The 27,696-nt window shown below is 35.9% G+C and overlaps 1 protein-coding gene across 5 annotated transcripts in view; it reads right to left on the bottom strand.

Annotated features, from left to right (window-relative positions):
* GOLGB1 (golgin B1) overlaps positions 1-27,696 on the bottom strand; it is a 74,131-nt gene that overhangs the window by 39,315 nt on the left and 7,120 nt on the right. Inside the window, exons 2-10 of one of the 5 annotated variants that reach the window (XM_012780526.3) lie at positions 15,989-16,083; positions 15,036-15,188; positions 14,675-14,827; positions 12,028-12,156; positions 8,617-8,742; positions 6,560-6,664; positions 5,328-5,441; positions 2,090-2,492; positions 904-1,010 (exon numbers count right to left, since the gene is read on the bottom strand). In XM_012780526.3, the coding sequence (XP_012635980.2) occupies positions 904-1,010; positions 2,090-2,492; positions 5,328-5,441; positions 6,560-6,664; positions 8,617-8,742; positions 12,028-12,156; positions 14,675-14,827; positions 15,036-15,188; positions 15,989-16,081 (1,383 nt within the window). In that variant the 5' untranslated portion in view covers positions 16,082-16,083. Of the gene's footprint in view, positions 1-903; positions 1,011-2,089; positions 2,493-5,327; positions 5,442-6,559; positions 6,683-8,616; positions 8,743-12,027; positions 12,157-14,674; positions 14,828-15,035; positions 15,189-15,988; positions 16,084-27,696 lie in introns of those variants that run through there. The other 4 variants (XM_012780525.3, XM_012780522.3, XM_076001865.1 and 1 more) reach the window with 4 other exon arrangements.

Genomic DNA, 27,696 nt, shown 5'->3' on the forward strand with positions numbered 1-27,696 from the left:
TTGATAAAACAAATACAGAAAAGTATTAATAACACTCTAGATGGTGAGTATACAGATATTCACTAGAAACTTTTTTCAATTTATTTGAATGACTGGAAAATATCTTAATAAAACATTGGAGGAAAAAGTTGAGAATGGGAGAATAGAAGAGATTGGAAAGCCTAGATGCTAGAAACCAAGAATAAAAATTTTTATCATTGCACAGTACTGCCCAGGGACCATGGAATCCTGCTGGCCAATACATCTATCTGTCAGTTTGGAACGGTATAATCTTATGAAAGAGACGGATGAATCCAGTTATCTCAGCTTGACATTAGTCAATTAATATCACCAAACTAACTCCCTTTGTTCTGATATTCATGCTCAGTAAGCAGCCTTTTAGTGACTATAATCTAGTTTTCTACAGAGATTTTTGTAGGAAGAGGGAATATATTAGCCAATCAGCAGCCATTTGGCAATTAAATTTTTTATTTAATTAATTAATTTTTTGTTAATTAATTAATGGGAGCAATGTGTTTTCTACAATAGATTTACACTGACTTGTGCACACTAAACCTGATCAAATCTAAGATTAAAATTAAGTTCTGAACTGGGAAAGCTGATTATAAATGCATAAGTACTGATTCATCTCCAATACAAATTCTTAAGACCTTAGAATCAGAAAGGCTCCTGAGATTCTGGTGCTTGTTACCTATCATTTTCCTATTATTCATTGTTGAGACACTGCATTAATCCCATTTATGATTCCTTTCAAACAGAATTGTCCTCAAAAAAGCATTTTATCAGGCAGAAAACTTAGAAGACTTACACAGCTTTCTGGACTAAACCCTCACTAGAGCACTCAAGTATAGATAACAGCAAAGACAAACAGTTCATATTCATAAGAAGTTCACATTTAATTACCTGTGTGCCCTCATCTGAGAAAGAAGTCTGAGATGCTGTTTCATGTTTTTGCAAGGTTGGTTTATTTAGAAATTGGCTAATTTCTTTGGATTTTTGCTGTAGTTGATCTAAGGAAAAGAAAACAAATAAATGTGATATCTGCTTCAAGTATGAAACTTAGGGAGTCATTGTCTTCTAAGGATACACTGTATGCTGTTTACTAGTTTAGTTACCTTAATTAAAATTATGATACCAATGACAAAACTTTTTAAAACTATTTAAATGGTCTCAAAGGCCCAAGTACACCTCAGTAAGCTACTCCCTTTCAAAGGTAAAATAAAAAAGGCCTAGGCATTTTTAAAAAGAAAATTTATCTTTCCTTTCCCCCTTGAAAATGGCTTTAGTGGTTTTTATTTTATTCTTTAATCTCCTCTTAAGTGTTATAGGTCCCACAAAGACTCTACAATATGGTTTTAGACGTGAACATGATTCAGCTAAGAGGGCAGCAAGCTCATGTAGCACCCTGTTCCCGAGTAATTCCTCCCAAGGCTATCTGACTAATGTTCAGTTTTTCAATAAAATTCTTAACTTCTAAAATCTTTCCTTTAGTTATATGCCAATCTATTAGAAGAGTTTATAATTTGGGGAAGAGGACTGGTAAGATGGATTAATGTTAAGGAAGTTTCACTTTTTAATTTATAAATTTCTAAAATGTTCAATTTTTTTAGAGGCACATTATTACTTTTATAATAACATATTTTTAAAAAGTAAGTTTTCCTTATAGCTTCTTAAAGGATATTTTCTTCAAAAAGAAATTTTCACCTATAACAAAAGGACTGAGAGCCATCTTTAGATTTAAGAATAACTCCATCCAATTCAGTCTTCCTACCTGAGCTTTCCACAATCTAATTCAAATCCTAGTCATTTCAGTTTTTGAACCCTTCAGATCACATTCATGTTTCACATAGCATTCTATTTCACATCTGCAACACCATTAACATGTTTTTAATACTGTGATGATAATTATAATACAGGTTATAACTTTAGTTAGAGGCAGGAAAAATGCAACAAGGAGTTCAGAAGAGACATCTTTCTAAGTCCTTTTATAACATTAATTCAATTGGATTGAACAAACAATTTCATTGACAGATTCCTGAAAATATGAAATACAAAACCACTGAGGTTTCAAAAGCAATCAAATACTGACCTTCCAGCTGCTGAATGGCCTGGGCTGACTGAACTGCCTGTTCATTCTTATCTTGGAGAAGCTTTGAATTTTGATCCTTCAGAGCATCACAGGCAGATTGTAGCTCTTGTTCAGTCTTTTGCAGACTCAAAATGTGAGAGGTTTTCTCTTCCATTTCTGCTTTGTGTTTTTGCTCCAAAGCACTGTACCGAGACTCTAGTTCAGCCTGGGCTTGGCCTGCTTGCTCAAACTTTTCCAAAAGATGCTGCATTTCTTCCTGCAGGTTATGGAAGGACAATTTTCTCTCTGCCACTTCAAGTTCCATCTTTTCCATTTGAATCTTGGATTCCTGTCTTTCTGTTTCCACAGTGTTCCTTAAAGTATTATGCTCAGCTTCCACCTGCTGTAACTGCTGAGAGAGACTCTAAGAAAAAATACAAAGCCTCATGAGGCATAAATATATCCTTTCATTTCAATAAGCATAGTGAAATGCTTCTTCTAGGTGAAGGATGGAGCTAGGCACTTAAGATGAAAACTACAATTACATAAGATCCTACATTTCTGGTTCTTGATACTTTTGACAGTTTGCACTCATTTATTTGTGTAATTATCTATTAATTTCTCTCTGTCCTTCTAGAAAGTAAGTTCCATAAGGGAAAGGACTATGTCTGTTTTATCCTTTTTCATCTCCATCACCTAGCATAGTATGTGGCATTGAGTGGTACTCAATAAATACTGAGTGAATGAATGAATAGTCACCCTTAAGGAACTCAGAGTTCAGACACGCTGAAACAGGTATGTATCATACAAAATAATTTGAGGCCATGAGAGAGATACTTACAAAGTATTAACAGGAACAGAGAAGAAAGATGGGTTAGGGTGGCCTTCCTAAAAGGAGAGCCAGTTAATCTAAGATTTAAATAATGAGGAATGAGCCAGGTAAATAAGCATTAAAAAGAGTACTTTAGGCAGATAAACAGGCCAGGAAAAATGAAAGAAGAAAGAAAACAATATGGTTATTTATGTACTTTGGAGTTGTGAGTGGGTAAAGCTCTAGCAAGAAAAGGCAGGAGATGAAGCTGGAAAAATAATCATAAGTCAAATAAATCATAAGGATATTTATATACCATATTGTTATAGGACTTGAAATTTGCTCTTTTAACTAATGAGGTTCCTTGGTCAGAACCTTTTTTTGGACATATCCCACTAATTGCCAGATAGACGATGTATGGGGGTGGGAGAGAGAACAGAGGCAGAGAAAAATCTGTCAGGAAGCACTCTCTATGCAAAGATGTTCCTGACCAGAACCAGGATACTGACAGTATTGATGAAAGGAGAGGACAGATTCAAGAATTACTTAAGAGGTAAAATCAGCAGAACTTGATAATTAATTGTAGGGGTTAAAGAATATGGAGGAAACAAGAAAGCCTAACAAGTTTTGTTCCTTTAAGTGAATAGTCCAATGACAGAGAGAAAATACATAAAAATAACAAGTTTTAAGGAGAGAAGAGTTTTGATTTTGACTTGTTAAATTTGGGGTGTTTGTGGAATACCCATATATCAGCAGGAACTGGATATAAACCAAATACACTGAAGAGATTAATATTTGGGAGACATTAGTGGCTGTGGGAATAGAGTCTCATATTTACCATGCAGAGGACTAGAGAAGAAAATATCAATGAGAATAATACTGGGCTGAGGCTGGTACATTGGGAAATTGTTTAATGGGCAGAAAGAAAAGCCCCAGATATGGAGGAAGAGAATCAAGAGAATGCAATGTTCTAATAGTCAAGGGAATGGAAAACATCAAGGAACAAGTGATTAATGCTAACAAATATGGCAGAAAGGTCCAATAAAAGAATTAGAAAATGCCCATTAGATTTGGCAATTCAGAAGTATTTCATGACTATATAGAATGATTTCAGATTTTAGTAGAGTCAGAGTAATTTTAGCTATCATGCTGTGTTACTGTAGAGACAAGCACTCTACTAAGTAGTTTAATATATGATTTCATATGGATCTTTATGACATGCCCATGATATATACTATTACCCCTATTTTACCGATGAAAAGTCTGAAGCCTACTAAATCAACCTGGATATGTATGAGTTCTCTGAGTGTCTTTATATGTGAAATGGATATATTGCATAGTGTTGTATCTACTGCATAGGGTTGTGAAGATTCATAGTACTACTAACTAATACATGATTTGCTAAAAGTCACATAGATGTAACTATCTATGTGGTAACTATCTAGTAAGTGGCACAACTGGGATTTGAACCTGACTATCTGATGACAGCCAGAGAGGGGCCTTAGGGTCAGTGTATAGGTTTTGTCAGGATGGAAGAAATGGGAACATTTCTATTCTAGAAGGAAAGCTTTTCTCAAGAAGGAGGGTTGAAAGTTAAGAGAGGAGATGGTTGACTTTTTCTAGCAGCATGCAGTACCTAGATGAACAAGCAGAGAATGTGGACTACAGCACCAACGACATTAGGATTTGGCTCCTTGTATGTGATAGGACAGGGATACCAGGGCTGGTAAAAGAGTAGTCCAAATCACCAAGCATAGGTCCATACAGGACAGGGAAAGGAGAGTGGCCAAGGAAGAAGTAACATACTGGAAGAATAAAGTGGAAGGGGTAAAATGTGGGAAAAAAAACCTCACTAAAGGAAAATACAGACTGTGTATCTCTTATTCTAAATGCTTGGAACCAGGAGTGTTTTGGATTTTGGAATATTTGCATATACATAATGAGGTATCTTTGGGATGGAACCCAAGTCTAAACACAAAATTCATTTATGTTTCATATATACATATATACATAGCCTGAAGGTAATTTTATACAATATTTTAAATAATTTTGTACATGAAACAAAGTGTGTGTTAAGTACTTATGTGTGAAATTTCCCACTTGTGTCATGTTGGCATGCAAAAAGTTTCAGATTTTGGAGCATTCAGGATTTTGGATTTTCAGATTAGGGATGCTCAACCTGAATAACATTCTAGAGAAACTAGGCCTACAATGACAATGAAAAAAAGCAACAATAAAGATGTGCAATATGAGCTCCATGAAGGAAGGAACTGTATTTGCTTTGCTAATTGCTGTACTGTATTCTAAGCACAGGGTATTTTGCTGAAAGAATGAATAAATGGCATCAACTCTCTGAAGGCTTAAAATAGACTTTGATCCCCACTGCCTGGCAAATTAAAGTGGAAATGAATACTCTCAAGGCAGGCAGTAAAGCTCAGAAAGCAATACCTGGTTTCTCTGCTCAGCAGCTGTCAGCTCCTGTTGCAGCAAGTCAACAACCTGAGCACGTCCCAGCAAGGCTTCTTCATGTTCTTCAAGCTTCCTCTGCAGCACTCTCAATTTCTGAGAAGAAAACGTTTTAGACATAATATTGTAACAAATGAGCACTATTAATTGTTTACCTTTCAAAATGTCATGTAGATTTATATACTTAAATTTCTGGATGTTGAAGATGGCAGAATAAAGAATGAGACACCAGCACGCCATGCTCCCCATCCAGCAGCAACAGAGGATTTCCAAAATGTCTTCTCCAGAGTACTGACAACAACCAAACTCAGACATAAGCAAGTCCCTGAATTAGGGAATCTTTTTAAAAATTAGAAAAAAATGACACATATCCACTTTCAAAATTATATAGTTAATGTCCTGTACCCTAAGTAACATAGGTATGTGCATATCTCACCTACCAAACAGAACATTCTCTGCAGGCAAGAACCATTTCTCTTCTAGTTTCATGCACATGGCAGGCACTTGAAAAACACTTGTTGAATAAATAAATCAATGATACACACATACAATATTCTACTTAATAAAGTGTTACATTCTGAAACTTTATTTAGTAGTGCATTCTGAAGGATTGCTTAGAACTTACAAGAAGTTTTCACTCAAAAACAATTAAATAGATCAAACATAAAGTACCATTTACGTGCCTTTCAGTACCACGCTGCACTACACGCTAAGTAAAAACAGTAAGTTAGTAGATGATGAACTCAAATACAATGAAGCCAATTTTTAAAATCTACTCAATAAAGTTTTCTAAAAATGAATTACGGACTTAATAAAAGATTTCATGGCTGCAAAATCAATCCTTTTCACCTCTAATTTTTTGAAAACTTAAAACTGACTTCATTGATTTAAAGCTTTAGATTATGTTTTTTAATGCACAAAGGTAGCTACAATCAGCAAATTGAAGAAAAATCTATTTTTGACTACCATATACATTCACCAACTAAACTCAGCTTTTGAGTACCAACCACCTGATTAGAGGAGTACAAGGCAAGTTAAGGGTAAGAAAAAATAAATAATTAATATGCAACAGAAGACAAAGACACCAAAAAGAAGCCAAAAAGGAGCACACTAACACCAAGTGAAGAGCAGTGGATGAGGGTAGAGAAGTGGCTGTGATGATTTAATCAAATTAACCAAAATGGTGGTTATTCTACTGGGTTTTAGCAACACACCTGTTGCATCTCTGTTTCCACATCTGCCTGGGTTACTAACTGAAGCAGCTCATCCTCATGAAGACGAACTTGTGTTTCAAAACGGGCATCTTTCTCTCGGACCACCTGCTGCATGGAACTCAACTGAAGACACATACCAGAGAAACTATACAAGTTACACTCCCCAAATATTGTACAAACAAAAGTCATAGACTATTCTCCAAAGATAGACACTGAGAATTGATAGACAGTCACTTTTTTAAAATGAAATTTTGAATGTCAAGAACGACAATGTTGGAAGAGAGACAAGCCTGACAGTAACTTCCAAATGTGAGAGAAAGCCTGTTTCAAATTCAGAAGTCAGCCTAAACATAAATTTTGATTAAAAATTATTTTCTGGCAAGGAGCAGTGGTTTATGCCCATAATCTTAGCACTTTGGGAGGTCAAGATAGGAGGATGGCATGAGGTCAGGAAAATGAGACCAGCCTGAGCAACTTAGCGAGACCCTGTGTCTATAAAAAATAGAAAAATCAGCCAGGCATGGTAGTGTGCGCCTGTAGTCCCAGCTACTTGGGAGGCTGAGGCAAGAGGATCACTTGAACCTCTTGCAGTGAGCTATGACAATGTCACTACACTCTAGACCAGGAAATAGAGACCCTGTCAAAAAAATTAAACCCTGGACACATCTTTCAATATCACACTCATGCTCAAAAAGTTTCAATGAACTTCTCATGTCCTATAAGTGATAATTCAAACTAATGTATCTTTTATTCAAGATTCTCTAAAACTGGAAATACAAATCTATCTTTCTAGTCCGTTTTCAAAGCATTGATTCTACCAAAGAATTTGCTGTGCTTCTAAACCCACACCACCTCTCCAAACAGATGTTTCATTTTGTTTTTAAGTTGTGTGTGTGTGTGTGTGTGTGCACGTGTGTGTGTGCCTGTTTATTTGCTTAAGACATATGGTTGAGCATGCTGTCCAGCTCTTAGCTTGCCTATTTTGCATTGGTCCTTCAACTATTGCCGATTTCTCAGTTTGCGATACCTTGAATTCACCTTGACTCTCCTTCTTGGAAGGAGGGAAAAAATCCTCAAATTTTTAATTATCTGAATTTTGACCTCACTATGAATTAAGAGTCTGTGTTTCAAAATGTATATGCGTTGGAATCTTTCATTAGCCAAACAATGAAACCTCAAACATTCTTTCACGCAAATGTTCCATATTCTTTTTCTTCTCTGAGACTTTGTACATGCTGCATGGCTGGAATACTATTCCCCAGCTTGTCTAGAATATTGTCTATCTATCATAGTTTTGCATGTAATTCCAACTTTTCCATGTAAACTTCCTTGACTATCACACTCACAGTAACCTCTTTTACCTCTTAAAACTGTTTATTTGTACTGCTGCTTGCTTTGGCACTTAATCAGAATGGCTTGCATTATGATGGATCTGTTAACATATTTATATATCCTGGCTTTTCATATTTTAAGCAACTCATTGGTAAAAATCATGTTTTCTATTTCTCCATCCCACATTGTATATAGTGCTTGTGCAGAAAAGGGACATAAAAAATGCTAATAGGTACCAATAAGGACTTCAGGATATAAAATTTGAAGTGTATACACAGCAGTAGACCACCCACAGAAAGAAGCCACCACTAATACTACAAGTTATCAATAAAGTAAATACCTGATGGATAAGACTAGCTATGTGCAAAGGTACTTAAGGAAAAAAAATCTTTCATAATTCAAAAACACTGGCAAAGGAAAAATACGTAGGAAGGTGGTCAATCATGTATGGACCTATAGAACTAAGAAACAGCTATCAATTAGGCTATAGCAAATTCATCAAGATAAATAACACTTTTTGGTATTTTCCGGTGTTCCCTAATGACACACTTACCTACCACATATCTTCTAATTTCTTCTACTACACACCCTTCTAATTTCTACTCTAATACTCTAGCTATTTTTTGTCTACTAAGATTTTAAAAAGTGACTTACTGAATTAGTAACCATGTAATAATCCACTGGGTACTTTTTCCAAATTTTATGAGGTTATTCTCCACCCCTACCTGTGCAGCTTGCTCTGCCTGTGTCTGGCTGAGCTGAGCTTGCAAAGTTCTATTAAGTTCCTCCTTCTCCTGGAGCTGTTGCTTCATCATTACAAATTCTTCCATCTCTGTAGAACTCTTATTAAACTGAGGATATAGAAGGGAAAAAATTTTTACTTAAGCAAAAGAATTTGCATTCTTAATTCTTTGACTTCCATTTCTTGTTTCCCATAAATACCTATCATATTTCCTTCTAATTTCTACTTAATACAAAAGCAAATTACATGCACTGTGGTTTTCAAAAAGTAATTATCAAAATTTATTGGTCAAAGACAGAAACAGCAGTAGCAACTTTTCAACTTCTCTGAATCTTCACACAGAGATAGCACAACCAGATAGTAAAACCTAAAAAATATGGACATGTACAGTAAAATTGGGAAAATGGTCCTATAAACTCTAAAATATAAGCAAATAGGGACAAACCACCAAAAGCCATAAGAAAAAGAAGGCAGCAACAGAGAGACATCTGATGGTGCTGAGAACAGGAAAACCCTGAAATAGCCAATATATTTGTTGGAATGCACACTTGGCCAATTTTAAAATAGCAGCAGAGCTTTCTCATTCTCTAATGCTGGGTAAATGCAAGGGATCCACGTTAAGAAGGACTAAAGAAACTAGAGCAGCTAGCCTCTCTGAATCCTCAAAACTGACTGATCGGGGCTCCCTTCTAAGACATAGATCTGTGCTAAGAAGAAACTGCTAGGAATGAAACAAAAATTAAGCAGGATAGCAATAAAAGAGACAGAAGAAAGAGAAAGTCTACATACATGCTGTAAAATTCAGTATCAGCTAGCCACATGTGGCTACAGAGGGCTTAAAATGTGTCTAGTACAAAAGAAATATTTAATTTTTAATATTATTTAATTTTAATTAATTTAAATTATTTTTCCATTAAATACAACTTTGTTTTGGAATGATTATATTTCACTTTATCTGCTGCAGCACATAAGAGACTGTTAAGGTGTTGTGCAAGTAACAAGTGTACGTGTAGTTGGTATCAATGGGTTGATTCTGTTCAAATGATTTTTTTCTATATTCCTATGTAAATTGTAGAGTGTTTATTTTATTTTTTTTTTCTTATTTTCTTTAGAGGACACCGTAAGTCTAAATAGAGTGTTTATTTGAATACTTAATGCAAACAGCACGAATAACATTTGATACCAATATTAATCATAATTGGTAATTAAATTGAAATAGAATCCAAGGGTGCACAAGTCACCACTTGCTAAAGAGATTAGCATGGCTAAAAGACAGCCAGGTGCTAACAGTCAAGACAACAAAAAAAGACCTCAAAAGCATTTCAGAAATCTTCCAGGCTGCCCCTCCCATCACACACCCAGAGGCCTAGGAGGACAGGATGGTTTCTGGGAAAAGGCCCAAGGCACCACTTCCCTGCACCACCTCAAGGCGCTGCTCCCCACATCTCAGTCCCTGGCTGGTGCAGAGGTGGCTCAAGTGGCCCCAGATGCAGCTCATGCAGCAGCCCCAGGTTTATAAGTTATAAACCTTGGCAGAGTCCACATGGTGCTAATTCTGCAGACTTGCAGAGAGTGAGAGCTATAGAGTCTTTGCAGCCTCCACCCAGATCTCAAATGATGTCACTGAAAGCCCAGAGGCCCAGACAAAGATTTGTCTCAGGGGCAGAACCACCAAAGCCCCCACTACAGTACTGCTTAGCTGAAGTATTGGGTTAGAACTGCCAGAGTCCTCATTAGGGCAATGCCTATCGGAGCTGTGGGAGCAAAGCCACTGCCAAGAGTCCTCATTAGGGTAATGCTTAGTGGAACTATGGTAGCAGAACTGCCACCAAGACCCTAGAACTACAGAACTACCAGTGTGCAAAGCCAGCCTGGGAGAGCTGGGTGGACTGGACCCAGCAAAGCCATAGAGGCAAGACTGCCCAAGGCCTTGATGACTCAACCTCCACACTGGTGTGTACAGGATGCTGGACATGGAGTCAAAGGAGATTATTTTGGAGTCTAAAGACCCAATGTCTGCGCTCTTGGGTTTCAGATTTGATTGGGGCCTGGTACCCCTTTCAATTTCCCTATTTCTCCCTTTGGAATGGGAATGTGTACCCTATGCTTGTCCCACCATTGTATCTTGGAAGCAGATAACCTGTTTTGATTTCACAAGCTCACAGATAAAACTTTGTATTTTTCAGTTGGTGCTAGAATGAGTTAATACTTTGGGGCTATGAGGATAGAATGAATGTATTTGTATGTGAGGAGGACATGAGTTTTAAAGGGCCAGGGGTGGAATGCTATGGTTTGAATGTCCTCTCCAAAACTCACGTTCAAACTAAATGCCCAGTGTGGCAGTATTGTGAAGGATGGGCCTTTAAGAGGTGATTGGATCATAAGTCTCTGCTCCTAGGAATGGATTGATACATTCATGGATTAATAGATTAACAAGTTAATGAGTATCATAGGAGGGGAACTGGTAGCTTTATAAGAAGAGAAAGAGAGACCTGAGCTAGCACATGAGCACAGTCAGTCCTCTCACTACATGATGCCCTGAACTACTTTGGAACACTGCAAAGATCCCCCAACAACAAGAAGACCCTCACCAGATGCAGCCCCTTGACCTTGGACTTCTCAGCCTTCGTAACTATAAGAGATAAATTCCTTTTCCTTATAAATTAAAAAAAAAAAGACTAAGAAGCTGAATAATATGCTTATATATAATAAAAGCATACCAAAGAGATACTAAAAAACAAATAAAAATTGCAATCTATTTCAAAAAGAATTTTTAAAAATTTTTAAAATTATGTGACATGAGAGAAAAACATAAATTAGAATTAGAAAAACTCATAAATGAAATGACAGAATGCATGAAAAATTTGCTATAAAAGAAGAAATCTTTTCAGAATAGAAGATGAAATAAGAAAAACAAAAGTAGACACAAATAGAATACCTTAAGTGAAAAAAAACAAAAAAGAAGAGACTTAAAAAGATTTTTTTCTAATGAAAAAGAGATAAAAAGGAACTGAAAGTGATAAATATTGAAGGTAATCAAAGATCAAACATATGCATAATAGAAGTCCCCAAAGAAGAAAACCAAAACAAGGGAACAGATCAAATATTGCAAACCACATAATTCAAGAAAACTCTTCTGAAATAAAAATACGCGAAATCATATATGGAAAAAGTATACTGGGGTATCTACAAATAGCAACCAAAAATTACAAAACACCAATGCATATGCTAATAAAATTACTAGACAGGAAAAAAGAAAGGACAGAAGGAAAGAAGAGACTGATACATAGATAAATACCCACTGGGTATCTAAAAAATGTATTTGTCATATAATAATCCACTGGGCTTTAGTGATTCGTTAACCTAATGATTATGAAGTAACTTATACCCCTACCTGTGTAGCTTGCTCTGCCTGTGCGTGGGTAAGCTGGGCTTGCAAAGTGTTAATTAGTTCTTCCTTCTCCTGGAGTTTATGTTTCATCTTTTCTACTTCCATCTCTTCCTCTGTACAACTCTTGTCATGCTGAAAATGCAGGAGATAAAGTCATTTATTTAAAAGAATTATAATTAATATGTATTTGATCTTTTGCTCTAATTTGCCCTTTACAGCCATTTAATTATATTTTTATTGAACTGATGGAAGCAAGAAAAACCAGCTCACCTAGCAACAAGTAAGGAATCTTAGAATTTTCCCATTTCAGTACGGCCCAGTAGCTCCTATGAGAACTACCCTCCCACAGGTAATAGCTATAAACTGTGGACAATATAGAAAAAAGTTATCTGAAAATACTGGAGAGCAACCAAAAGCAGGAAAATGCTGGGAATTGATATTTGGAAAAAAATGGCACTGAGTTCCCCATTTTGACAGCTTTTCATCTGAGGGCAAAACCTGTCAGCGCATGCAGGACTAAACTTTAATAGAAAAACCCCAGTCTTGAAGAATCAAGGACAGAGTTCAGGAAACTACAGCTGCTAAGTGAGGAGCAGAACATCAGAAAAGAGCCAGTGAGGGGAAAACCAAATCTTTCAATAATCTATTTTTTTCCCAAAGCTCTTCCTTAGACTGAGATTCTGCCTCTCTATTGAATTCACCTCCCAAAACAAACATGGTCTTGTTTACCAGAACTATAAAGAATAATTTTGCCCTTTCTTTCACATAATAGTCAGTAAAGCATATAAGGATTGCTATCAATTCTTCAATTACATTTTCCACAGAATACTCAGCTCTGTATTGGGTATATAATAGTTAAAGGGCTGCTATAACTAATTACTGGAATTTAGAAATCATTTATGTAACAGAGGAAGGAAATGAGCTATAACACATTGATTTGTTTAAGGCTTCAGAGCTCAAAGTTAAATTAAAAAGCAGAGTATAAAATGGATAATTAAAAAATCTAGTAACATAGCTGAGGGAAAGGTAGAAGGAACAAAGCAACACGGGGAGAGAGGTCAGTGCTACCACAGCCAGGAGAAGAGAATTATCAGAGGTAAAACCAAAAAGCAAAAAAAGAGGAATCAAGATGAAGAAATTACTTGAGAAAAGCTTTTAAAATATGCTTTACGAAGTTAAATAACTTTATCAATTCGAGAAAAGTATTAATAATGCCCTCCAAACATTAGCCCTCAAAAACAACAACAGCAAAAGACTAACCAGGGTATTGGAAAGCTAACTAGTAACCCCAAGGGTTGTGCCTAGAGAAACCTATTTTCCATGAACCAAGATCATCAAGAAGAATTCCAGTGGGTCAAAGGGTAAAGCAGAGTGAAATTATGAAAATAGAAAGATTTCTTATGCAGGGTGCAGTCTAAGCTCACTCTATAACTATAATGTGCACATGAGATATGCCAGCCTTCCTATAATCTATACTAAACTCGCCACAAAACTGAAGTTTCCGGTTCTCTAAATAGCTGGCTGAACATGAATATGGGGTTGAACATGGGGATTAACCATAAAGGAAAGATAATGAAATGAGTACTGCGACAATGCTCTATTCCTCAAAGGGCAATACTTTCCTTATTCCTCTTTGTATCCTCAACCTTAAACTGTTTTGTCGGTAGCAGGCATAAACCTAGAGACCCTCCTCCTAGAAGGAGTCCAAGGTAATCTAGCTGATTCAGCCACGAACACATAAAACTTTAATCTGCCATGCGTTGGCCATAAGAGGACATAGAATATTCTGTAAAGTCATTGAATTAAAGGATTTCAGAGCTGGAAGAAACCTTAGAGATCATCTAATCTTCTAACAAATGATGAAACTCATCCAAAAGATATATATCTCTCCTTTCTAAATGCCTCATGTCAGAACTTATTTCCTCTTGTTAACTGTTTTTTAACTCTCTTAAAGTTTAGGTCTGTGGTCCCCAACCCATGGGTGGCGGACCAGTATTGGTCTATGGCCTGTTAGGAACCAGGATGTACAACAGGAGGTGAGCAGCAGGCAAGCCAGCGAAGCTTCATCTGTATTTACAGCTGCTCCCATTGTTCACATCACTGCCTAAGCTCCACCTCCTGTCAGATCAGCAGTGGCATTAGATTCTCACAGGAACCTGAACTTACTGTAAACTGCGCATGTGACAGATCTAGGTTGCGTGCTCCTTAGAGAATCTAGTGCCTGATGATCTGAGGTGGAGCTGAGGAGGTGATGCTAGCCCTGGGGAGTAGCTACAAATACAGATTATCATTAGGAGAGAGACTGGACTGCACAATAAATGTAATGCACTTGAATCATCCCAAAACTCTTCCCCTCTCCCTCCCCGCAAATTGTCTTCCATGAAACTGGTCTCTGGTGCCAAAAAAGTTAGGGATAACAGGTCTAAGTCACAACTAGACATTCATGTCTACGTTTTCTGTAGCCCTTTTATTCTCCCTGGTGCAGCCTATAGTCCAGCTGGACCACAAATGCATTAATAAATGACAGCATTAGGGCTGTATTATTTTACCATCTTAAATATTTGTCATTAGTGAAGATCTGCTTTACTATTCTGCTATATTGGGAAGCATTTTTGATTTAGAAAATATATATTATACCCAGTCACCATACCTTGGAGAGTTGCTCCTCTGACTGAGGTTCTATGGGAAGAACAGTCCCTCCTTGTGCCTTCATTTCTTCTATGTGTTTATTCAAAGAAGTTAATTTGGCCTTAGCATGAAGTTTTAGCTTTTTTATTTTGTTATCAGCAGCTTTTCTTTCTTCCTGCCAGAGAACAATGATGGTCAATATATAAATGTTTATTCATCACTTACCTAACACATAACAACAGTTATGTTCAGTAGGCATATTGTTAGTATTAGGGAAATAAGAATCAGATTCTCTAATAATCTAAGTAAAGAGAAAAATCTAAGTGAATGGTGTATCTGTCCTTTATCAAATGCTCTGCAAGGAAGGAGAAAAACAATAGTACCTGTAGAGCTTCATCTTTCTGCTGCAGTTGAACATCCTTCTGTCTAATAATATCTTTGAGCTCCACCACCAACTGCTCTGCATAAGCCAGGCGCTCCAGAACATCCTCTTGTGTTCTATTATTAAATTCCATGTCAGATTCCTGGGGTAATTCCTAGTTTTTTGATAAAAAGTTGCCAGTACACCAGGGAAAAGGTATTAGCTTCCAAACAGGAGTTCCTTTATTCCGACTTCATCCTTTGTTTCGCCCACCTCATATCCTGGTTAACTTAAGAATCTTTCTAACTCTGATCCAACAATAATAATCACAGACATTATAATGTATTAAGTATTTTATAAAAACTAAGCATTTTACAAACATCTCATTTAAGCTATTATTATCCTTATATTACCAAAGAGAAAATTAAAGGGTAGCATAGATCACAAACCATTAAGAAGAAGAGCCCAAAATTTAAAATTAAGAGAGCAGTTAAATAAAATTCTCTTAACCACTATGTGTTACTGCTTGTCTTTTCTGAAAACTAAAGGACCTCTTTTGATTCCTGATGTGGCCCTCAGAAAATACAATACAAACTATGAGAGAAGTGACAGATGAAACTATAAAAGCAAACAGATATTCTCAAACCCAAAAGGTGTTCCAGTTCCCCCATTTGTCAGTTAAACCTTTCCTATTGAAGAGGAATATATACCCAAGGAGGAGAAAAAGAACTTAAATCGATCTGGCAATAAATAAGGCCGTGGGGGACAAACAAGAAAGAACTTTCAAGTATCATCTTGGTTCCCATCACTGTGGCTCTTTAGGTTATAAACTTGTAAGAAAAGCATCATTTATAAAGTTTCAAAATTTTTTGAATCCTCACTTCTACCTAGAGCAGGGAGGCTGCTCACCACACCCTTCTAGCTTAAATTTGGAACATATGTCTTATCAGTTTAAATCAGAACAGAGCTACTCACAGGGTCTAAGGGAGCCCTCATGTTCTCATCAGTGTCATCTCCTGATAATTCATGCAAAACAACATTTGCTAATCCTGACAATCGGCTCAGCATTTCTGTAGAAAAGAGAGTAAAAAAAATAAGAATTAGCAAAATAGACATGGTCTTCTCCTATATTGGTAACCATATCATCTGTAAGTGAAATAAACTGTGCAGGTGAAATATATTAGATACAGTCTGCAACATGATGTCTTCAAAAAGGTATTTGAATGTATACAATGTAGTCACACTATCCTTTTCAGTGGCAATTCTGCAGAGAATATAATTGCTATCACTAATAAAATTTTTTAAATAAAATACAAGCACATAATTGTTAAGTACAAGCATGTAATAGTTAAGTACACCTTCAAGGTTATCTTTAATGCCTTTTCTTTCACAGTAGTTTCACTTACACACAGGAATTTCTTATTCTTCCTTCCTCCGCTAGTCTGTTATTCTCTCCCACTTTTTCAAATAAACCCCATGATTCTGCAAAACTTTTCTTTGTGTCCCATTTTTTTGGGAAGCTTTTTTAATAAACCACGTGGTTTCACTAAAATTTAAATATTAGCATGGTTTAAAGTATAGTACTAAATGCATATATTAGAAAAGAAGGAAGAAGGATAGAATCAGTAACCTATGCTGCTTTTATAGGAAATTAGAAAAAAGAGCAAATTAAAACCAATGTAAGCAGGAAAAAGGAAATAAAAATTAGAGCAGAAATTAATAAAATTGAAAATAGAGAAAAATCAATAAAACCAAAAGCTGGTTCTTTAAAAAGATCCATAAAATTGATAAAACTCTAGTCAGACTGACCAACAAAAAAAGAGAGAAGACACAAATAAATTATTGACAACATAAATAAAAGAGGGACATCACTACTGATCTAACAACCATTAAAAGATTATAAAGAAATACTACAGATAACCCTACACTCATAAATTCGTCAATGTAGATGAAATGGGCCAATTCATTGAAAGATATACACTACCAAAAGTCAAGAAGAAATAGAGAACATGAATATAGATGGGTGGATGGGCGTAGGTACATGTGTGTGTGCACATACACACATAGAATTAAGAAATTTAATTTATATTTTATTTAAAATTTTCTAAAAAATAAAAATCCAAGTCAAGGTGGCTTCATTGGCAAGTTGCAACAAACATTTAAGGAAGAAATAAAACCAATTTTATATAATCTCTGCCAGAAGACAGAACAGGAGGAAACACTTTGGAACTTACTTTATAAGACAAGCATTACTCTAATACTAAAATCAGACAAAGGTATTACAAGAAAAGATGGCTGGGTGCAGTGGCTCATGCCTGTAATCCTAGCACTCTGGGAGGCTAAGGTGGGTGGATAGCTCAAGGTCAGGAGTTTGAAACCAGGCTGAGCAAGAGTGAGACTCAGTCTCTACTAAAAATAGAAAGAAATTAATTGGCCAACTAAAAATATATAGAAAAAATTAGGCAGGCATGGTGGCACATGCCTGTAGTCCCAGCTACTTGGGAGGCTGAGGCAGAAGGATTGCTTGAGCCCAGGAGTTTGAGGTTGCTGTGAGCTAGGCTGATGCCACAGCACTCTGTCTCAAAAAATAAATAAATAAAGTCGGGCGCAGTGGCTCATGGATGTAATCCTAGCACTCTGGGAGGCCGCAGCGGGCAGTTTGCTTGAGGTCAGGAGTTCAAAACCAGCCTGAGCAACAACGAGACTCCATCTCTACTATAAATAGAAAGAAATTAATTGGCCAACTAATATATAGAGAAAAAATTAGCCGGGCATGGTGGTGCATGCCTGTAGTCCAGCTATTTGGGAGGCTGAGGCAGAAGGATTGCTTGAGCCCAGGAGTTTGAGGTTGCTGTGAGCTAGGCTGACACCACGGCACTCATTCTACTCATTCTAGCCTGGGCAACAAAGCGAGACTCTGTCTCAAAAAAAGAGAGAAAAAAGAAAAGAAAACTATAGACCAATATTCCTCACAGTTATAACCAACGAAATATTCAAAATACTTAACAAAATATTAGCTAGTCAAGTCCAGCAATATATAAAAAGCTAATACAACAGAACCAAGAAATACAAGGATAATTCAATATATTAAAATCAATCAATGTAATTCACTGCATTAGTGGACTAAATAAGGAAAACCATATCATATCAATAGATTCCAAACAGGTATTTAGAATTGATAAATTTCAACATCCTTTCATAATTATGAATTCATAATGAGAATAACTGATTCTCAGTAAACTAAAAATAAAGGTAAATTTTCTTAAACTAATAAAGGGCATCTATAAAAAACCTATAGCCAACATCACACTTAATGGTGAGATGCTGAATGCTGTCACCATAAGATCAGAAACAATGCAAAGATGTCATCTCTCACTACTTCTTTTCAACACCACACTAGAAGACCTAGCTAGTGCAAAGGCATGAAAAAGAAATAAACGGCATACAAATTGAAAACAAAGAAATATAACTGCCTCAATTAGCAAAAGACATGGTTATTCACATAGACTTTCCTAAAAAATAAAATCTATAGATAAGCTCCTAGAATTAATAAGTAAGTTTATCAAGGTTGTAAAATACAAGCTCAGTATATAAAAGTCAACTGCATTGCCTATTACAAACAATGAACAATTTGAAACTAATATAATACTATTTACATTATTGCTGAAAAAAAAAAGAGAGGAATATAGGTGGAGATCTAACAAGATATGCACAGGATCTGTATGCTGAAAACTATTTAAAAACTGAAGAAATAATAAATCTAAATAAATGTAGAAATAAACAATGTACATGGGTTTGGAGACTCTATATTGTTAAGGTATCAACTCTTCCCATTTTGATGTATAAAATTTGTGCAATTCCAATCTAAATTCCAGCAAGCTTTAAGTAAACATCAACAAGCTCACTCTAACATTTACTTGAAAAGGCAAAGCAAGTAGAACTTACTATAAAACTATAATTACAAGACAGTATATCACTAGTCAAAGTATGGACACATAGATCAATGGAAAGAATGCAACCTAAAAATAGACTCACACAAATAGAGTCAACTGACTCTGGACAAAAGTACAAATGTAAAGTAATTAAGAAAGGACAATCTTTTCAACAGATGGTAGCAGAAGAATTAGCTATCTGCAAAATAGTGAACGTTGACATATAACTCACACCTTATATAAAAAATACCTCAAAATGGTTCAGAGACTTAAACTTAAATTGTGAAACTTTAAAACTTCTAGAAGAAAACATAGGAGAAAAATCTGTGATGCCTTGGATCTGTCAATGAATTTTTAGACACAACATAAAGAATAATCCATAATTTTAAAAATTGAATAGGAATTATGAAAATTTAAAACTATTGCTTTGTAAAGACACTGTTAAGAGAATGAAAAGCAAGCCATAGATTAGAAGAAAAGATTTGCAAATAATATATCCAGTAAAGAACTTGTATCTAGAATTTTTTTTTTTTGAGACAGAGTCTCACTCTGTTTCCTGGGCTAGAGTGCTGTGGCGTCAGCCTAGCTCACAGCAACCTCAAACTCATGGGTTCAAGCAATCCTTCTGCCTCAGCCTCCTGAGTAGCTGGGACTACAGGCACAATACCCAGCTCATTTTTTTCTATAATTTTAGTTGGCCAATTAATTTCTTTCTATTTTTAGTAGAGAAGGGGTCTTGCTCTTGCTCAGGCTGGTTTCAAACTTCTGACTTCGAGCGATCCTCCCACCTCGGCTTCCCAGAGTGCTAGGATTACAGGTGTGAGCCACCGCGCCCAGCCTGTATCTAGAATTTAAAGGAAAAAAACTAGAAAACCAAATTGCTTAAAACTCAACATCAACAAAATAAACAACCTGATACAAAATGTGTAAGAGATCTGGACACTTCACCAAAGAAGATAGATGGATGGTAAATAAGTATATTAAAAGATGCTTGACCTCATTTGTCATTAGGAAAATACCCATTAAAAGCAAAATGAAATACCACTACATAGTTATTAAAATTGCAGAAAATTTTTTTTGTTAATGCTTGCAGAGATTTGGAACAACATGAACTTTCCTTCATTGCAGATACAAATATAGAATGGTACAGCTACTTTGGAAAATGGTTTGGCAGTTTCTTTAAAAGTTAAACATATATTACCAATTTCACTCCTAGGTATTTAACCAAGTAAAGTGAAAACTTAAGTTCACAAAGAAACCTGTAAATAAATATTTATAGTAGGTTTATTCATAATTGCAAACTCTAAAAATAATGAAGATATCCTTTGACATGCAAACGAATAACTACCTGTGGTACACCCAAACAATGGAATGCTACTCAGCAATAAAAAGGAATGAGCCATTGATTCATGCAAAACAATATTTTTTAAAATCTAAAATATCTTTACTAAGTGGAAGAAGCTAAACATAAAGAGCCACACATTATATGATTCTATTTATATGACATTATGGAAAAGGCCAGAAATACACTGACACAATATAGTTGTCAGGGCTTGAGGGAAGGGGGTGTGGTTGACTATAAAAGAGTCACATAAGGGAGTTCTTAAGGTAAAGGGACCGTTCTGTATGGTATCGAGGTAGTGGTTTCATAACCATATGCATTTGTCAAGACTCAATGAACTGTACATTCCAAGAGAAAACTTAAATGTAAACAATTTTTTAAAAATTCAACCAGTATGTCAAGGGGTTTCCAGGATGGAACGCAGACTGTGACAAATTTGTCCAACTGTATTACAGATATATAACATAACCTCACTGACGGAGATGAGGGAAATGAAGCTAACCTAAGAAACTGAAAAATTATGTTTTGACTGGGTATTGTAAAGCTAAACACAAAAAGAAGTGACAAACATTGTACTCTAGTTGGTAAATTTCTTCTCATGGTGGTATGGGATAGCAATTCTAAAACTAATTTATGTGTATACTAGGGTTGAATGAGTAAGTAAATTGTAGATAGTGAGATCCAGGATTCTCACTATCAGTGAAAGAAGTTACAAAGGAAAGAAGGCTAGGATAAACCCTGCAGTACTGGATTAGAGTGGGAGATCAGTATGAACTCATGTTTATTTATATAAATTTTAAAATGCTGAAATAAATATAGATATGTATATATTTTACATAATGGGCTGTTATACAGAAATACATATCCTAGGTGTGTCCACTGAAAAGTCCTAGAAACAGTAATACTTCAGTAGCATCGAGCACATCTAATACCCAGACCTTGATTTCTAAATACCAATCTCTAATAAAAGGAATCAGGGCTTCTTGGAGAAATGGCTGGCTATCTAGAATTGGGGTAGGGATGATACAAGATAATCCTGCAGCATCCTGTAGTGGTGGAAAGGAGTGATTAAAAAAAAAAAAAAGATAAGACATGTGACAAGGAATGAACCTGAAAGAGCTCCCAATGGCCAAAGCTGGAACAATTTGAGTTATAAAATAAATGATAATTGTATTTGACTATACCCCAAATTTAAAAATAAATACCCACTAGTCCTTACTGATATAAATTATTTAAATAAATAAATAAATGGTAGAGAACAGACACACCTTTTTTACAAAAGAATTCCAAATAACTTATGTAGATACTTCCCCCTCTAGGAAGTAGAGCGTAATTCCACTTTCCTTGAGTGTGGGCTGGACTCAGTAGCTCACTTCCAGAGAATAGGGTATGAAAAGGGGAAAATAGTAACTTCAGAGTGGAAAAACCCAGCAGTTATCACCTCAACTAGGTAATCAAGGTTAACATCACTAGTGATCAATCATATTATTATAATATCACATACACTGATATAATGTGATGAAAAGGGTCCTATACCTTTGTGGTGTTCTTCCTCAAAACCCATAACCCCAGTTTAATTAGGAGAAAACACTGGGCAAACCCCAATTCAGGAACATTCTAAAAAATACCCGACCAATACTCTTTAAAATTGTCAAAGTAATGAAAAACAACAAAAGATTAAAAAATAGTCACAGATCAGAGGAGATAAGAAGACATGCTGATTAGTATGTCTCAATTAGTACTCAATTCAGGAGTCGTATCCTGAATTGAATGCTTAAATAGAAAAAGGACATTAGCGGAAAAAATGGTGAAATGTGAATGAAGTCACCTACAGTTTAGTTCATAGCATTGTATCTATGTTCTTAGTTTTGAAAAACTTACCATGATTATGTAACATGTTAGCATTAGAGGATGCTAGATGAAGGGTGTACACTAACTCTCTTTACTAATCTTGGCAAGCTTTATGTAATTTTAAAGTTATTCCAAAATTAATTCACTTTTATAACCACTATGTATGCTACATATTCAGATCAATGTAAAGTCTCAGTCCATAAACTCCATGAAAGAGCCATATTAATGCTTTGATAGGAAAAATCAAAATAGAACTGGACTATCCTGGATAGCACTAGTTTAAGTGACTATGCTTCATTTTATGTTTTGTCATAAAATGTTATTTGGCTTTTAAAACCCTCAGCAGAAAGAAATATAAAAACTGTTGTATAAAATAAGTACTTAAACAAAACTAGTCTCTGCTACAATGTTTTTTAACACAGAGTAGTAATAGCATTTAGGTAGCCATGATTCATAAAAAAGAAGTGGTGAGTCCACACATTCTAATAAGTGGAAGCTAAATAATGGGTACACATGGTTAAAAAGTGGTGTAAGGAACGTTGGAAACTAAGAAGGAGGAGAGTGGAAGTGGGGGGAGGCATAAAAACTTACCTATCAGGTACAATGTACACTATTCTGGTGAAAGGCACACTAAAAGCCCTGACTTCAGCATTATACAATTCATCCATGAAACAAAAACACTGTACCCCCTTAATATTCTGAAATAAAAATTACATAAAAAGAAAGAAAGAAGTGATGAGAGACCACTGTTTTTACAACAGGTTGTCTTGGAAAACCTATACAGCATATAGCATTTTGAAAAGATGTGTGAAGCCAGGCATGGTAGCTCATGCCCGTAATCCTAGCACTTTGGAAGGCCAAAGTGGGAGGCCTGCTTGAGACCAGCCTGAGCAACACAGTGAGATCCCATCTATAGAAAAAATTTAAAAATTGGTTGTGGCACACACATATAGTCTCTGCTACTCTGCAGGCTGAGGTAGGAGGATCCTTTGAGGCCAGGAGTTATAGTGAGCTATAATGACACCATGCACTGTAGCCTGGGCAACAAAGTGAAACCCTGTCTCAAAATGAAAGGAAAGAAAAGAAAGAAAAGAAAGAAAAGAAAGAAAGGGAAAGGGAAAGGGAAAGGGAAAGGGAAAGGGAAAGGGAAAGGGAAAGGGAAAGGGAAAGGGAAAGGGAAAGGGAAGGAAGGGGAGGGGAGGGGAGGGGAGGGGAGGGGAGGGGAGGGGAGGGGAGGGGAGGGGAGGGGAGGGGAGGGGAGGGGAGGGGAGGGGAGGGGAGGGGAGGGGAGGGGAGGGGAGGGGAGGGGAGAGGAGAGGAGAGGAGAGGAGAGGAGAGGAGAGGAGAGGAGAGGAGAGGAGAGGAGAGGAGAGGAGAGGAGAGGAGGAAAGAAAAGATGTATGAGACAAAAAAAGAAAAAGGGAACCACCTCATAGAAGGGCAACATAGGACCATACGCAACTTCATATATAACTACTTGAAGGGCAATGTGGGACCATGTCTAAGTATATAGAACCATATATAACTACTCATTCAAGCTGTTAGGCTCACAGGGATAGCCAGCTTGAAAAAAAAAATTCACAACTCACCAGTACACAGACTCCAAACTTTCCTTTCAACATTAAAGATCTTATTTTCTATGGTAACTTTTAATGCATAAAATCAATACCATCACTAAAGAGCTTTTTATAGACACAGAGATCTGCACTAATCAAAGAAAATCATACTGAAATCTAACTACCAAAAAGAATCACTTTATCTTCAGATTTTTCAGAATACTTTGGCAACCAATAAACAAAACAAAACCACCAACCAATGGAATTCTGAAAAGATGGTAGTAGCAGGAGCAGCGTTATCTTTTGTATCTTCCTGAATTCCCACATAAAAATATACAAAGCAACTATATAATAAAACAACCCATGGGCAAACAACCCATGGACAGCCTTTACCAAAATACTAACTTAACAAAGTTTCCTACAAACTCCAAAATAAACATGGATATAGACAAACTACCAATAGCCACAAAATCTGTGTGTCACTGCTGTCCGTGTGAGAGGAAGTAGAGAGAAGCCCTAAGACTGCTTCCAAGAGAACCACAAAGAGAATCAAGAGATCCACAGAAGAACCAGTGTGCAACTCACTGGAAAATGTGTCAAGCCAATTACAGAAAAGCTGTCAAAATAGGAAGGAGTCTCCCCATTCCCATAACAGGTATGGGCAAGGGGCCTGCAAGGGCTGAGGCCCTATGAATTCTCAAAACTGAAGACTTGGGCTCTCTTTCATGATAGGGTCCCACTGAGGAGAATCTGCTGAGTGAGAGACTAATCAAAAATAAGCAAGTAAGGAAAGAGAAGGTGCAGATAAGGAGTGGGTGGAGGTGGCAAGGAATGAGAGCCAGGAAATCTCAGAAATCCAGCTGCCAAATATTTGAACAATATCAGAAAACAGCACAATAGGGAACACTGTAAAGTTAAAAAAGCTATCTAAAGTCTCCTTCTTGCCTCTAAGTTCTCAGCCCAAAAAAGAAAAAAATAAATAAAAAAATAAAGTCTCCTTCTAAACGTTCAGCAACATTAAATTCACATAACAATGAGCAACTGAGAAGTATCACAATTTCCATACAAAGTTACTACAATAAAAAAGAGGAGTAACCTCCTAGGATGGGGGGACCACCAGGTTGCCTAAGGAGGGGTAAACTGACCCAGGTGGAAACGGAGCCGGTCAAAACTCCCATGCTGATCAGTAGTGGGATTGCACCTGTGAATAGCCACTGTACTCCAACCTGGGCAACATAGCGAAACCCAGTCTCAAAAAAAAAAAAAAAAAAGAAAAGAAAAGAAAAAGAAAAAAAAAAGGGGGGGAAGTGCATAATAATATTCCTACATCACAGAGTCATGCGCAAAAAGTGGTTCAAAACTATAACCTACTAAATGTACTAAAGGAACTGAAAGGCATTAAAAATGACTTAAGACATGAAAAAAAGATCATAAATAGAAGAGCCCAGAAATCAAATGGAAACTCAAGAAATGATTGAAAAAAAAAATTCAAAGCATTTTGAAAAAAAAAGATGAAACTAGAAGGAACAGGAAATTAAATAAATATAACAAATCATACCTTTTTTTAAAAAGCTGAAATGAAGGATAATTTTAAAAATCAAAAAGAAATTAACTAAAAACTAAATATGCAACTATCTTTTCATCACAGAGAAATGAAAACTTAAGTTCACGCAAAAACTTGTACATGAACATTCATAGCAGCTTTATTGTAAATATACATATTTGGAAAAAATAATCATATTTGGAAACAGCCTGGCTGTTCTTCAACAAATAAGTGGTTAAACAAACTGTGGTACATACATACCACGGAATATTTCTCAGTAATAAAAAGGAACAAACTACTGATTTACCCAATAACTTATATGAATCTCCAAAAAATTATGCTGAATGGAAAAAGCCAATGCCAAAGGTTACATACTATATAATTCCATACTTATACAACATTTTTTAAATGACAAAACTTCGGAAATCAGTAGTTTCCAGTGATTAGGGAGGGGTTGAGATGGGAGATAGCTATATAATAAGGTAACACAAGAGTTCCTTGTGGTATTATAACTGCTCAAAATTTTGATTGTGGTGGTAGATACAGGAAGCTACACAGGTGATAAAGTAGTACAGAACTTAATACATACACACATATACAAATTAGTATAAAAGTAAAATTGGAGAATGTATCAATGTCAATATCCTGGTTGTTATATTATATACTAGTTTTGTAAACAATTACTACTGGTGGAAATTAAATAAAGTGTACAAGGGATCTCTGTATTATTTCTTACAACTGTATGTGATTCTACAATTATCGTAATATTTTTAAAAAGAAAGAAAAAGAAATGAACTAAATGTAATATGATATCCTAGACTGGATCCTAAAACAGAGAAAGGACATTAATGGAGGAATTGGTGAAATATGAACGAAGTCTGGAGTTTCATTATTAGTAATCTAAAATTATTCCCAATAATTTATTTTTAAATGTTTAAGAAAAAATAAAGGGTTAAATAGGATTCAAGAAAATGTGATAAATGTTGAGGATAAGCAAAGAGGTTAATAGGATTCCCCGAAGAAGAAAAACAAAGCAAATGAACAACACATATGTTTAAAACTATAATCCAAGAATAATTACCTGAAATTAAAAAAAGATTTGAAACTACAAATTGAAAGAGTCTGCCAAGTACTTGAGATTATCACCTCAGAGTGATCAACAAGATAGTCCAGTAAAATTACTACATTAAAAAAAAAATCCTGGCCGGGCGCTGTGGCTCACGCCTGTAATCCTAGCTCTTGGGAGGCCGAGGCGGGCGGATTGCTCAAGGTCAGGAGTTCAAAACCAGCCTGAGCAAGAGCGAGACCCCGTCTCTACTATAAATAGAAAGAAATTAATTGGCCAACTGATATATATATAGAAAAAATTAGCCGGGCATGGTGGCACATGCCTGTAGTCCCAGCTACTCGGGAGGCTGAGGCAGGAGGATCGCTTGAAACCAGGAGTTTGAGGTTGCTGTGAGCTAGGCTGACGCCACAGCACTCACTCTAGCCTGGGCAACAAAGCGAGACTCTGTCTCAAAAAAAAAAAAAAAAAAAATCCTTCACAAAGACAATGACTGGAAATAAATTAAAAAAAAAAAATCCTTTAGGATTTAGGCCAAAAGATCCTATGACTAGTAAGGTTAAGATAAAGAAAATAAGATGATTGTTAGACTTTTCAACATCAAAGTTTTCACCAGAAAAAAAAATATGAGATACAGATTTAAGATATTCAAGAAAAGAAAAAAGTGAGCCAAAGATTTTATTTCCAGCAAAATGACCTTCAGATACAAAGAGCACAGACAAAATGTTATGAAAAATCAAGAAAATTCTTGAAACATTTTCCCTTAAACCTTTCCTAAGGAATTTATTAGAGAGAAAACTTGAGATGAACCAAAATGACTGAAGAAAACATAATTAATAAGGACTTATGGTGAGCATTAAATATACAGTTACTAGTAGAACCAAGATTAAGTAAAGACTGGGAGGGAGACAGCATAGTATATAATGATTATATGCTCTAACAACCATGAACAAAAATCCAGGGGAATATGAACAGATATATGCAAAAGATAAAACTTTTAAAACTGTTTTCAATAATCAAAAGTGGTTGTGGTGGTGGTATTAGCTTTGTTATTCCCATACTGTTGTATGTGACATGTGGAATTAAAGCAAATGAGTATTAACTATGAGTATACTAATTCTATCATCATATTTTTGGTATGAAAATATAAGATATAGGTGTAATACAGAAGAAATTAAGAACCCCAAAATACGAACTGATCTTTGAATTTGAATTGGAAGCATGAGTGTAAACTTACAAGACACTTTATGTTACTACATACATTTTCCAAGCTCTGTCCACTGAAAAGGCTTAAAAACAATGACAAACTGACAAGCAGTGAGTATCTCCAGTACCTAGATCAGGGTCTTGAAATACCATTTCCCACTAATTTTTTTTTTTTTTAAATAGGAGG

This window comes from Microcebus murinus, chromosome 1 (genome assembly GCF_040939455.1).
Source record: "Microcebus murinus isolate Inina chromosome 1, M.murinus_Inina_mat1.0, whole genome shotgun sequence".
In the NCBI taxonomy this organism is placed as follows: domain Eukaryota; kingdom Metazoa; phylum Chordata; class Mammalia; order Primates; family Cheirogaleidae; genus Microcebus; species Microcebus murinus.